At 43.9% G+C, this 14,799-nt stretch overlaps 1 protein-coding gene across 1 annotated transcript in view; it reads left to right on the top strand.

Moving 5' to 3' along the window:
• Positions 1-14,799, top strand: part of FIG4 (FIG4 phosphoinositide 5-phosphatase) — a 683,868-nt gene that overhangs the window by 451,126 nt on the left and 217,943 nt on the right. The window contains exon 21 of the mRNA XM_069726226.1: positions 8,323-8,518. Coding sequence (XP_069582327.1) covers positions 8,323-8,518 — 196 coding nt within the window. The remainder of the gene's footprint in view (positions 1-8,322; positions 8,519-14,799) is intronic.

Raw genomic sequence — 14,799 nt, 5'->3', positions numbered from 1 at the left:
GAGCTCTCCCATCCGCCCAAACAGTGGTTTACCCCCACATATGGGCTATCAGCGTACTCAGGACAAATTGTACAACAACTTTTGGGGTCCAATTTCTTCTCTTACCCTTGGGAAAATAAAAAATTGGGGGCGAAAAGATAATTTTTGTGAAAAAATATGATTTTTTATTTTTACGGTTCTACATTATAAACTTCTGTGAAGCACTTGTTGGGTCAAAGTGCTCACCACACCTCTAGATAAGTTCCTTAGGGGGTCTACTTTCCAAAATGGTGTCACTTGTGGGGGGTTTCAATGTTTAGCCACATCAGGGGCTCTCCAAACGAAACATGGCGTCCCATCTCAATTCCAGTCAATTTTGCATTGAAAGTCAAATGGCACTCCTTCGTTTCCGAGCTCTGCCATGCGCCCAAACAGTGGTTTACCCCCACATGTGGGGTATTGGCATACTCAGGACAAATTGTACAACAATGTTTGGGGTCCATTTTCTCCTGTTACCCTTGGTAAAATAAAACAAATTGGAGCTGAATTAAATTTTTTGTGAAAAAAAGTTAAATGTTCATTTTTATTTAAACATTCAAAAAATTCCTGTGAAGCACCAGAAGGGTTAATAAACTTCTTGAATATGGTTTTGAGCACCTTGAGGGGTGTAGTTTTTAGAATGGTGTCACACTTGGGTATTTTCTATCATATAGACCCCTCAAAATTACTTCAAATGAGATGTGGTCCCTAAAATAAAATGGTGTTGTAGAAATGAGAAATTGCTGGTCAACTTTTAACCCTTATAACTCCCTAACAAAAAAAAATTTTGTTTCCAAAATTGTGCTGATGTAAAGTAGACATGTGGGAAATGTTATTTATTAAGTATTTTGTGTGACATATCTCTGTGATTTAATTGCATAAAAATTCAAAGTTGGAAAATTGCGAAATTTTCATAATTTTCGCCAAATTTCCGTTTTTTTCACAAATAAACGCAGGTACTATCAAATAATTTTTACCATTGTCATGAAGTACAATATGTCACGAGAAAACAATGTCAGAATCACCAGGATCCATTGAAGCGTTCCAGAGTTATAACCTCATAAAGGGACAGTGGTCAGAATTGTAAAAATTGGCCCGGTCATTAACGTGCAAACCACCCTTGGGGGTAAAGGGGTTAAAAACTAAAAATAAAATTGTGCAACTTCGAGTTTTTTTGTTTTTTTTAAATGGGACATTTCAAAAAATTTTTACACCAGAATTCTGGCAAAAACACTTTGATAAATCAGGGAATATATGCTAAACTAGATTAATAAGAGACAAGCACTTCCATTCAATGTTTCCATCAGTTTTAGGGGAGAAGTATTTAAAGGCTGATCCAACTTCAGAAGAAATGCCTCAAGACAAGGAAATGATGCCCAGTAGTGTGTGTGGCCTCCACGTGCCTGTATGACCTCCCTACAACGCCTGGGCATGCCCCTGATGAGGCGGAGGATGGTCTCTTAAGGGATCTCTTCCCAGGCCTGGAGTAAAGCATCCGCCAACTCCTGGACAGTCTGTGGTGCAACATGATGTTGGTGGATGGTGCGAGACATGATGACCCAGATGTGTTCAATCGGATTCAGGTCTGGGGAACGGGCGGGACAGTCCATAGCTTCAATGCCTTCATCTTGCTGGAACTGCTGACACACTCCAGCCACATGAGGTCTGGCATTGTCCTGCATTAGGAGGAACCCAAGGCCAACCGCACCAGCATATGGTCTCACAAGGGGTCTGAGGATCTCATCTCGGTACCTAATGGCAGTCAGTCTAATTCTGGTGAGCACATGGAGGGCTGTGCTGCCCTCCAAAGAAATGCCACCCTACACCATTACTGACCCACTGTCAAAGCGGTCATGCTGAAGGATGTTGCAGGCAGCAGATCGTTCTCCATGGCGTCTGCAGACTGTCACATCTGTCACATGTGTTCAGTGTGAACCTGTTTTCATCTGTCAAGATCACAGAGCACCAGTGGTGAATTTGCCAAGCCTGGTGTTCTTTGGCCAAGCATCCTGAAAGGTGTTGGGCTGTGAGCACAACCCCCATCTGTGGACGTCTGTCACTCAGACCATCCTCATGGAGTCGGTTTCTAACCGTTTGTGCAGACACATGCACATTTGTGGCCTTCTGGAGGTCATTTTGCAGGGCTCTGGCAGTGCTCCTCCTTGCACAAAGGCTGAGGTAGCGTTCCTGCTGCTGGGTTGTTGCTCTCCTATGGCTGTTGTGAATTCAGCTTTTGGGCTCCCTCCGGTGGTTGTAGAGGGTAATGCAGTTGTGCCTGGACTGCAGGAGTGGACAGGTGTATCTACTAATTGCAAAACTGACTGGGGTATATAGCTTTGCAGGATCCTTTAGTCAGTGCCAGTTGTCCATTGTTCTTGAAGGATTCACTTCCCTGCTGGTCTCTCCAGTTTGCTGTGCTTTTCTACAAAGATAAGTCCTGGCTTTGTTTTTGCTGTCCACCTGCTGTGGACCTTATAGTTCTGTGCATTTTCATGTTTTTGTCTTGTCCAGCTTAGTCTGTGAAGGATTTTTTGCAGCCTAGCTATTTCTCTGGAGATGCAGATATAACCCCCATGTCTTTAGTCAGATGTGGTGATCCGTATTTTCTGCGGTGGATATTTTCTAGTGTTTTTATACTGACCGCATAGTACTCTGTTCTATTCTTTCTTTTTAGCTAGTATGGCCTCCTATGCTAAAATCTGATTTCATATCTGCGTATGTTATTTCCCTCTCCTCTCTCAGTCAATATTTGTGGGGGGCTATCTATCCTTTGGGAATTTTCTCTGAGGCAAGATAGGTTTCCTGTTTCTGTCTTTAGGGGTAGTTAGATCTTAGGCTGTGCCGAGGGGTCTAGGGAGTGTTAGGTACCCCCCACGGCTACTTCTAGTTGCGCTGCTAGGTTCAGGGTTTGCGGTCAGTACAGGGACCACCTTCTCCAGAGTCCTTCTCATGCTGCTCCTAGGCCACCAGATCATAACATATGGCCCCCTCCACTTCTCCTGGTGTACTGGTATGTTTCCAGGTAGCATCTCCAGCCTCTGGACACTACGCTGACAGACACAGCAAGCCTTCTTGCCACAGCTCGCATTGATGTGCCATCTTGGATGAGCTGCACTACCTGAGCCACTTGTGTGAGTTGTAGATTCCGTCTCATGCTACCACGAGTGTGAAAGCACAACCAACATTCAAAAGTGACCAAAACATCAGCCAGAAAGCATTGGTACTGAGATGTGGTTTGTGGTCCCCACCTGCAGAAACACTCCTTTATTGAGCGTGTCCTGATAATTGCAAATAATTTCCATCTGTTGTCTATATTCCATTTGCACAACAGCATGTGAAATTGACTGTCAAACAGTGTTGCTTCCTAAGTGGACAGTTTGATTTCACAGAAGTTTGATTAACTTGGAGTTATTGTTGTGAATTCCGCTCTTGGGCTCCCTCCGGTGGTTGTAAGTAGCATTTTTGTGAGTTCTGCTCTTTGGCTCCCTCCTGTGGTTTTGAGTGGTTTGGCTGCTTCTTGGATTTAGCTTCAGCAGCTGTTTTCACTGATCGTCTTTCTGGCTCGGCTATATTAGTCTGGCCTTATCCCTCATTCAATGCCAGTTGTCAATTGTTCCTGCCTGGAGTCATTGCTCTTTGGACTTTCTTGACACTCTGACCAGTTCATCTAAGCTAAGTCCTTGCTTGTCCTTTTGCGGTTCTCTTGTTGTGGACTTGTTGTTCAGCACTTTCTTTGTTTTGTTCATTTGTCCAGCTTTTCAGTATGGATCTATTCAGCTAAGCTGGAAGCTCTGGGCAGCAGAGTTTGCCCTCCACACCTTTAGTCAGGTGTGGAGATTTTTGCATTTCTCTGCGGTGGACTTTTTCTAGTTTTTTTTTTACTGACCGCCCAGCGTTATGTTCTGTACTATTTCTATTTAGGTAGAAGTGGCCTCCTGTGCTAAATCTTGTTTCATACTACGTATGTCATTTCCTTCTCCTCTCACAGTCATTATTTGTGGGGGGCTAATCTATCCTTTGGGGATTTTCTCTGAGGCAAGATAGTTTTCCTGCTTCTATCTTTAGGGGTAATTAGCTCTTAGGCTATGACGAGATGCCTAGGCCGAGTTAGGAGCATTCCACGGCTACTTCTAGTGTTGTGTTGAGCTTAGGGACTGCGGTCAGTATAGTTGCCACCTGCTCAGAGCTAGACGCATGTCGCTCCCTAATCACCAGATTATAACAAGTTATATTCTGTTGTTTAAGTGTTCCCTTTATTTCTCTGAGCAGTGTATATATATGTGTGTGTATATATATATATATATATATATATATATATATATATATATATATATATATATATATATACACATACATACATACAGGGTGGGCCATTTATATTGATACACCTAAATAAAATGGGAGTGGTTGGCAATATCAACTTCCTGTTTGTGGCATATTAGTATATAGGAGGGGGAAAACTTTTCAAGATGGGTGTGACCATGGCAGCCATTTTGAAGTTGGCCATTTTGGATCCAACTTTATTTTTTTCAATGGTAAGAGGGACATGGGACACATCAAACTTATTGAGAATTTCACACAAAAAAACAATGGTGTGCTTGGTTTTAACGTAACTTTATTTAATCATGAGTTATTTACAAGTTTATGACCACTTATAAAGTGTGCTCAAAATGCTTCCCATTTTGTTTGATAGTCAGTGCAACCATCTTCTCCCACTCTTCACACACTGATAGCAACACCGCAGAGGAAATGCTAGCACAGGCTTCCAGTATCCATTGTTTCAGATGCTGCACATCTCGTGTCTTCACAGCATAGACAATTGCCTTCAGATGACCCCAAAGATAAAAGTCTAAGGGGGTCAGATCGGGAGACCTTGGTGGCCATTCAACTGGCCCACAATGACCAATCCACTTTGCAGGAAACTGTTCATGTAGGAATGCTCAGATCTGACACCCATATTGTGGTGGTGCACCATCTTGGGTGTCAGGTCTGAGCATTCCTACATGAGCAGCACTTTGAACACACTATACTAAAATGCCACAAACAGGAAGTTAAATATCACCAACCATTCCCATTTTAATTAGGTGTATCCATATAAATGACAAACCCTATATGTAGGTATGTATATACACTGCTCCAAAAATAAAGGGAACCCTTAAACAGAATTTAACTCCAAGTAAATCAATCTTCTGTGAAATCAAACTGTCCACTTAGGAAGCAGTACTGTTTGACAATCAATTCAACATGCTGTTGTGCAAATGGAATAGACAACAGATGGAAATTATTGGCAATTATCAATACACACTCAATAAAGGAGTGGTTCTGCAGGTGGGAAACATAGACCACATCTTAGTATCAATGCTTTCTGGCTGATGTTTTGGTCACTTTTGAATGTTGGTTGTGCTTTCACACTCGTGGTAGCATGAGAAGGACTCTACAACCCACACATGTGCAGCTTACTGTACATGTATTTAATTAATAAAATATTTTTTTTCTGAAAAAAATGGCGTGGGCTCCCATGCATTTTTTGTAACCAGCAGAGGGAAAGCCGAAGGCTGGGGGCCAAGGTTTTTATAGCCTGGGAAGGGGGTAATACCCATGGAGCTACCCAGGCTATTAATATCAGCTCACAGCTTTAAAATTAGCCTTTACTGGCTAATGAAATGGGAGACCCCCCAGAAAATGACATGGGGTCCCCCTATAATTAGTAACCAGCAAAGGCTATGCAGCTGCCGGCTGACTTTAATAGCCTAGGAAGGTGTCATGGATACTGGCCCCCCCAGGCTAAAAACATCAGCTCTCAGGAGCTTCAGAAAAGGCCCATCTCTAAGATGCACCAATTCTGGCACTTATCGTCGCTCTTCGCACTTGCCCTGTAGAATTGGCAAGTGGGGTGATAGCTGGGGGATTGATGTCACCTTAGTATTGTCTGGTGACATCAAGCCCTGAAGTTAGTAATGGAGAGGCGTCAATAAGACTGCCCCTTTACAAACCCAATAATTACATTGTATGAAAACACAGACACCCAGAAAAAAGTCCTTTAATTGTAAGAATGACATAGACTCCTTTAATATATCTTAATTAAACCATACTTACAACCTCGCCCATTCCCCTGATGCCCTCGTCATCTGCAGAAGAGTTAAAACAGAAACAAGCAACTATATTCCTCACCTTTCCGCAGAGATGCTGCTAATCTATTTGTCCCACGACAGGTCCAGCTCTGCTACATCTAGATGGCAGGTTGCATGATGCGACCATACAGCCTGTCATCCAGCAAGGCACTGAGCACCGTGTGCTCAGTGTCTCTCTGTGAACTATTATTCCCTGTTTGAGGGCACTGCGACTGTGAGAAAGTTCTCCTGCTCACGGTGCCGTTAGACATGTCCTGCGAGCTCACAGCCAATGAACTCACTTCACTTTTCTGACATCAGTGCAAGCGCTGTGGGAAATTTTCCCACGGCGCTCGCTTTGACGTCAGAAAGGTAAAGTGATCAGGAATCAATCCAGAACTACACAGGAGGACCTGATCAATGACCTCAAGAGACCTGGGACCACAGTCTCAAACTTAACTTTCAGTAACACACTACGCCGCCGTTATGGATTAAAATCCTGCAGGGCATACAATGTCCCCCTGCTCACGCCAGCTCATGTCCAGGTCTGTTTGAAGTTCACCAATAACAATCTGGATGATCCACAGGAGACATGGGAGGTCATTTGGTTAGAAATTTTTGGCATCAACTCCACTCGTTGTGTTTGGAGGAATAAGAAGGATGAGTACAACCCCAAGAACACTGTCCCAACATGAAGCATGGTGTGGAAACATCATAGATTTGGGTTGCTTTTATGCAAAGTGGACAGGACAATAGCACTGTATTAAAGGGAGGATGGATGAGATCGTGTATCGAAAAATTTTGGCCAACTTCCTTCACTCTGTAAGAGCATTGATGATGGGCCGTTGCTGGGTCTTCCAGCATGACAGTGACCCAAAACACACAGCCAGAGGGCAACTATGGAGTGGCTATGTAAGAAGCATTTCAAGGTCCTGTAGTGGCCTAGCCAGTCTCCAGACCTGAACCCAATAGAAAATCTTTGAAGGGAGCTGAAACTCAATGTTGCCCAACGGCAGCCCCAAAATCTGGAGGAGATCTGTATCGTGGGGTGGGCCAAACTCTCTTCTGCAGTGTGTGCAAACTTGTCAAGAACTACAGGAAACTTCTGACCTCTGTAATTGCAAACAATTCTGTAGCAAATATTAAGTTCTGTTTTTATATTGTATCAAATACATATTTCATGCAATAAAATTCAAATTATGTAAAAATCATACAATGTGATTTTTTTAAGATTCTGTCTCTCACAGTTTAAGTGTACCTACGATAAAAATTACAGATCTCTCCATTCTATGTAGGTTGGAAAACTTACAAAATTGGCAGTGTATCAAATACTTATTTTCCCCACTGTACATGCCAGTATAGATGACATTGAAAATCTGTGATCAATCCTCAAAAAGCGGATGGACAAACTAGAAGAGATAAACTGTGATAAACTCCAGCAAGAATGGGCTGTTATCTGTCAGGATTTTGCCCGGAAGCAAATGGCAGAAGTTTTGAAAAATAAGGATCAACACTGTAAATACTGAGGCTTTCATAAATTTGATGTATGCATCAATAAAAGTTTTATAATTTTATAAGATGCTTGTAATTGTACTTCAGTAACCATAGAAACGTGATTAAAAAGTCTAAAAACACTGAAGCAGCAAACAATGTGAAAAATAAAATGTTTGAGTGTCGAAATGTTTGGCCACGATTATACATTATGGAGTTATGCCATCAATAATTCCCTAAAATCTTATTTGTAAAATTTACTCGCACCCATACTAAATAAATACATAACTTTTTAGTAAACGATATATTGCATTTAAAGGGACTCTGTCACCTGAATTAGGCGGGACTGGTTTTGGGTCATATGGGCGGAGTTTTCGGGTGTTTGATTCACCCTTTCCTTACCTGCTGGCTGCATGCTGGCTGCAATATTGGATTGAAGTTCATTCTCTGTCCTCCGTAGTACATGCCTGCACAAAGCAATCTTGCCTTGTGCAGGCGTGTACTATGGAGGACAGAGAATGAAATTCAATCCAATATTGTAGCCAGCATGCACTAAGCGGGTAAGGAAAGGGTGAATCAAACACCCGAAAACTCTGCCCATATGACCCAAAACCAGTCCCGCCAAATTCAGGTGACAGGTTCCCTTTAAATTTTGACAAATGAGCACCAGACAATTCCGTTCCATTTGCTTCTTATTTTGCAGTAGCAACGCAAACCGGGAAGAAGCGGTATTACAGCGGAAAACTGCAGCTAGTGCACCTCCACCACCAAGTGAGGAGGCCGTGTCTAGCAGTTCTGATGATGACTCCGGAACAGATAAAGAGGATGAAGGAGCTGTGTCTCAGCGATCTACACCTGTAAAAATTACAGATGTCGGTGACAACTCCAAGACAGCAGAGGTAACTTGGAAATTATGATGGAACAAGCTAACTTTAGCAATGATGCCAGTGTCCTTATTGTATGCATTCAATAAATTGTTCAATAGAGGAATGTTGCCTAAAAATGTTGTATGCAAAAAACATTGGGACCTTCAGTGATGTATATTAAAGTGAAGGTTCCCTAAAAAAAAAAATGTATTCAGCAATTGAAAAAATGTAAAGAATTAATGTTTAAATTTTCTTAAAAAATATCATTTGTTTATAGTTTAGAAAAATACAAAAAATAATTTAAAAAGGTTTGGTGTTTCAACTTTTAAACACTAGGGGGAGCAGCTACTGAAATTTGACACAAAAAGCTAGTGTACAACAAGCTTACATTACTGCACTGCAGTAAATATTGGCTGAATCTGCTACGTGTGTGATGTCACTCCTCTCCTCCCCTTCTGGGTGTTTGCTAAGGCCTCTTTCATGCTTCCGGCTTTTAGCTCCCGTTGAAATCCGTTGATTTTGGAAAAAACAGGATGCAGCAAATTTTTCTGCTGGATCCTGTTTTTTTTCCCCATAGACTTGTATTAGCGACGGATGGCCTTCTGTTTCGTCCGTCGTACACTGGATCCGTCGGAAAATCGCTGTCCGTTGGGCAGAAAAAACGTTTAGAGGAACGTTTTTACTGCACGTCGGAACAGCGCTCAGTGACGGATCCTGCACTGCCCGTCGTTGGCTATAATGGAAGCCTATGGGAGCAGGATCCGTCACTGACTGTCAAAAGCAGGAATCCAGCAACGGATACCATCTTTTGAAACTGAGCATGCCTGTAAGAATTTCCAGTCAGGGAAATTCTCTCTCGCTCACTCGTTCTTTTTTACTATTGATGCTGCCTATGCAGCATCAATAGTAACAAGATATACTGTAATGTTAAAAATTAAAAATAAAAAAAATAGCAATAATCTCACCTTCCGGCGTCCCGCGCAGCGTTAACGAAGCTCGCCATGCTGCTGGCAGCTCCCGTTCCCAGTAATGCATTGCAAAATGACCCGATGACGTCTCAGTCTCGCGAGACCACTACGTCATCAGAGGTCATTGCACGCAAGGCATTACTCGGAACGGGAGCTGCTGGAAGCATTGCGAGCATCGGTAACGCTGCGCGGGACGCCGGAAAGTAAGAATATTGCGATTTTTTTATTTTTTTTTTAATTATTTTTAACCTGGGTTTTGTTGTGTATGCGTTTTCGCAGCGGAACAGGTGCACATAGTCTCGACAGGTCTGTCAGAAAAACGGGCCCAGTGCAGCCGTTTTTTACAATCTGCACGGGATCCGTCATTTTAACATTTTGACAGATCCTGTGCAGATTGTGAAAGAAGCCTAAGGGAGAAGAGCGGATGAGATTTACGAAAACAGTGCGGAGCCATTTTGTTTGTGACTGCAAAGTTATACTGACAAGTAGACAGTCACCGAGGAAGGCAGGCAGCAACGATTTTGTAAGTTGGTGCTGCTCTCTGTATCATAAACTGGGGGAATATACATGCACGCTCACACATAGGAAAATGCGCATGCTCGCACACATGCATGCTCACACACAGGAAAATACACATGCACGCTCACACACACACGTGCTCACACACAGGAAGATACACATGCACGCTCACACACAGGAAAATACACAGGCACGCTCATATACATGTACGCTCAAACACCGGAAAATACATATGCACGCTCACACACTCACTCACACACACTCACACACACACACACACACACACACACACCCGTGCTCACACACAGGAAAATACACATGCATGCTTACACACACACACACACGTGCTCACACACAGGAAAATACACATGCACGTTCACACACACGAAAATACACATGCACGTTCACACACACGAAAATACACATGCACGTTCACACACACGAAAATACACATGCACGCTCATACACATGTACGCTCAAACACAGAAAAATACACATGCATGCTCACACACACGTGCTCACACAGGAAAATACACATGCATTCTCACACACAGGAAAATACACACACACACTCATACACATGCACGCTCACACACAGGAAAATACACATGCACGCTCACACACACACGTGCTTACACACAGGAAAATACACATGCAGACTCACGCACGCTTGCTCACACACACACGCTCACACATGCATGCTCACACACATGCGCACTTACACGCATGCATGCACGCCCACACACAGGAAAATACACATGCATGCTCACACACCGGAAAATACACATGCATGTTCACACAGGGAAATACACATGCACACCCACACACATGCACCCTCACACACATGCACACTCACACACATGAAAATACACATGCACACTCACAGGAAAATACACATGCATGCTCACACACAGGAAAATACACATGCACGCTCACACATAGGAAAATACACATGCACGCTCACACACTCATGCTCACACACAGGAAAATACACATATATGCTCACACACATGGAGGCATGCACACCCACACACAGGAAAATATGCACGCTCACAATCTCGTTCACACATGAACGCTCACACAAGAAAATGCACATGCGCGCTTAGGCTACGTTCACATTTGCGTTGTTGTGTGTTGCGTCGGCGACGCAACGCAACACGCATGCAAAAACGCATTGTTTTGTGACGCATGCGTCCATTTTTGGCTTGTTTTTGGACGCAAAAAAATGCAACTTGCTGCGTCCTCTGCGCCCTGACGCTTGCGCCAAAAATGCCGCATGCATCACAAAATGCAAGACAACGCATGTCCATGCGCCCCCATGTTAAATAAAGGGGCACATGACGCATGCGTCGCCGCGGCTGCGCCCAACGCAACGCTAATGTGAACGTAGCCTTACACACACAAAAATACATATGTATGCTCACACACAAGAAAATACACATGCATGCTCACACACAGGAAAATAATAATAATCTTTTTATTTACACAGCGCCAACATATTCTGCAGCGCTTTACAGTTTGCACACATTATCATTACTGTACCCGATGGGGCTCACAATCTAAATACCCTATCCGTATGTCTTTGGAGTGTGGGAGGAAACCTTAGAACCCAGAGGAAACCCACGCAAACACGGAGAGAACATACAAACTCTTTGCAGATGTTGTCCTAGGTGTGATTTGAACCCAGGACTACAGTGCTGCAAGGCTACAGTTCTAACCACTGAGCCACCGTGCTACCCCATACACAAGTACGCTCACACGCACACGCTGACATACATTCACGCCCGCACACATGCATGTTCATATAGGAAAATACACATGCACGCTCACACACCGGAAAATACACACACCTGCATGCTCACACACATGAAAATACACATGCACTCTCACACATGCACGCTCACACACGCATGCTCACACACGCATGCTCACACACACGCATGCTCACACACACGCATGCTCACACACATGCATGCTCACACACACGCATGCTCACACACAAGAAAATACACATACGCTGACACACATGCACGTTCACACACATGAAAAAAACATGAACACTCACATGCACGCTCACTAAGGAAAACACATGCACGTCCACACAAATGCATGTTCACATGCACACTCACACAGGAAAATACACATGCACGCTCACACACGAAAATACACATGCACGCTCACACACATGAAAATACACATGCATGCTCACACACATGAAAATACACATGCATCCTCACACATGCATGCTCACGTACACTCACACACATGCACACATGCACTCTCACAAACACGCACGCTCATACACATGAACGCTCACACACGGGAAAATACACATAACCTCACACACATACCCGCTCACACACAGGAAAATACACATGCATGCTCACACACCGGAAAATACACATGCGCGCTCACACACGCATGCTCACACACATGCACGCTCATACACAGGAAAATACATATACGCTCACACACATGCAGGCTCACACACAGGAAAATACACATGCATGCTCACACAGGAAAACACACATGCACGCTCACATACATGCATGCTCACACACAGGAAAATATACATGCACGCTCACACAGGAAAATACACATGCACGCTCACAAACAGAGGAAAATCTATAAAGAAAATAAAGTTTAATGACCCCTCTAGCCTGGCATACATGCCCCTCCCAGCCAGCCTGGGCTACATGGCTTCCCCCTCAGCCAGTCCTACATACAGTGGGGCAAAAAAGTATTTAGTCAGTCAGCAATAGTGCAAGTTCCACCACTTAAAAAGATGAGAGGCGTCTGTAATTTACATCATAGGTAGACCTCAACTATGGGAGACAAACTGAGAAAAAAAAATCCAGAAAATCACATTGTCTGTTTTTTTAACATTTTATTTGCATATTATGGTGGAAAATAAGTATTTGGTCAGAAACAAAATTTCATCTCCATACTTTGTAATATATCCTTTGTTGGCAATGACAGAGGTCAAACGTTTTCTGTAAGTCTTCACAAGGTTGCCACACACTGTTGTTGGTATGTTGGCCCATTCCTCCATGCAGATCTCCTCTAGAGCAGTGATGTTTTTGGCTTTTCGCTTGGCAACACGGACTTTCAACTCCCTCCAAAGGTTTTCTATAGGGTTGAGATCTGGAGACTGGCTAGGCCACTCCAGGACCTTGAAATGCTTCTTATGAAGCCACTCCTTCATTGCCCTGGCGGTGTGCTTTGGATCATTGTCATGTTGAAAGACCCAGCCACGTTTCATCTTCAATGCCCTTGCTGATGGAAGGAGGTTTGCACTCAAAATCTCACGATACATGGCCCCATTCATACTTTCATGTAACCGGATCAGTCGTCCTGGCCCCTTTGCAGAGAAACAGCCCCAAAGCATGATGTTTCCACCACCATGCTTTACATTAGGTATGGTGTTTGATGGATGCAACTCAGTATTCTTTTTCCTCCAAACACGACAAGTTGTGTTTCTACCAAACAGTTCCAGTTTGGTTTCATCAGACCATAGGACATTCTCCCAAAACTCCTCTGGATCATCCAAATGCTCTCTAGCAAACTTCAGACGGGCCCGGACATGTACTGGCTTAAGCAGTGGGACACGTCTGGCACTGCAGGATCTGAGTCCATGGTGGCGTAGTGTGTTACTTATTGTAGGCCTTGTTACATTGGTCCCAGCTCTCTGCAGTTCATTCAATAGGTCCCCCTGCGTGGTTCTGGGATTTTTGCTCACCGTTCTTGTGATCATTCTGACCCCACGGGGTGGGATTTTGCGTGGAGCCCCAGATCGAGGGAGATTATCAGTGGTCTTGTATGTCTTCCATTTTCTAATTATTGCTCCCACTGTTGATTTCTTCACTCCAAGCTGGTTGGCTATTGCAGATTCAGTCTTCCCAGCCTGGTGCAGGGCTACAATTTTGTTTCTGGTGTCCTTTGACAGCTCTTTGGTCTTCACCATAGTGGAGTTTGGAGTCAGACTGTTTGAGGGTGTGCACAGGTGTCTTTTTATACTGATAACAAGTTTAAACAGGTGCCATTACTACAGGTAATGAGTGGAGGAAAGAGGAGACTCTTAAAGAAGAAGTTACAGGTCTGTGAGAGCCAGAAATCTTGATTGTTTGTTTCTGACCAAATACTTATTTTCCACCATAATATGCAAATAAAATGTTAAAAAACAGACAATGTGATTTTCTGGATTTTTTTTTCTCAGTTTGTCTCCCATAGTTGAGGTCTACCTATGATGTAAATTACAGACGCCTCTCATCTTTTTAAGTGGTGGAACTTGCACTATTGCTGACTGACTAAATACTTTTTTGCCCCACTGTACATGGCTTCCCCCTCAGCCAGTCCTACATACATGGCTCCTTCCCAGCCAGCCTGAGATACATGGCCTACCTTCTCCCCAGCCAACCTGGCATACATGGCCTCCCTCCTCAGCCAACCTGGCATACATGGCCTCCCTCCTCAGCCAGCCTGGCATACATGGCCTTCACCCCCGTCTGCCAGCCTGGCATACATGTCCCCCCAGCTAGCCTGGCATACATGGCCCTCTATCTATGCAATGCATAGGAAAAAAAAAGTTGTACTTGCCTTCCCTCCTCTCCCTACTGTGCTCTGAACAGGTCGGCAGTGAGCAGTGATTGCAGCCTGTACTGTAATACTAATTACAGGCTGCGATCACCGCTTGCTGGCATCTTCTCACCGGCAACTCCTGTCATCGCACGTACTGAGCACTGTGTGCCATGACAGGGGAAAACAAAGCCCACAGCATACGCTGCGGGCTACAACAAAATGGCCTGATTTCCTCCCACAGCTGTGACA

The sequence above is a fragment of the Ranitomeya imitator genome, chromosome 5 (assembly GCF_032444005.1).
Source record: "Ranitomeya imitator isolate aRanImi1 chromosome 5, aRanImi1.pri, whole genome shotgun sequence".
In the NCBI taxonomy this organism is placed as follows: Eukaryota; Metazoa; Chordata; class Amphibia; order Anura; family Dendrobatidae; genus Ranitomeya; species Ranitomeya imitator.
This window is presented reverse-complemented; position numbering and strand designations above follow the sequence as displayed.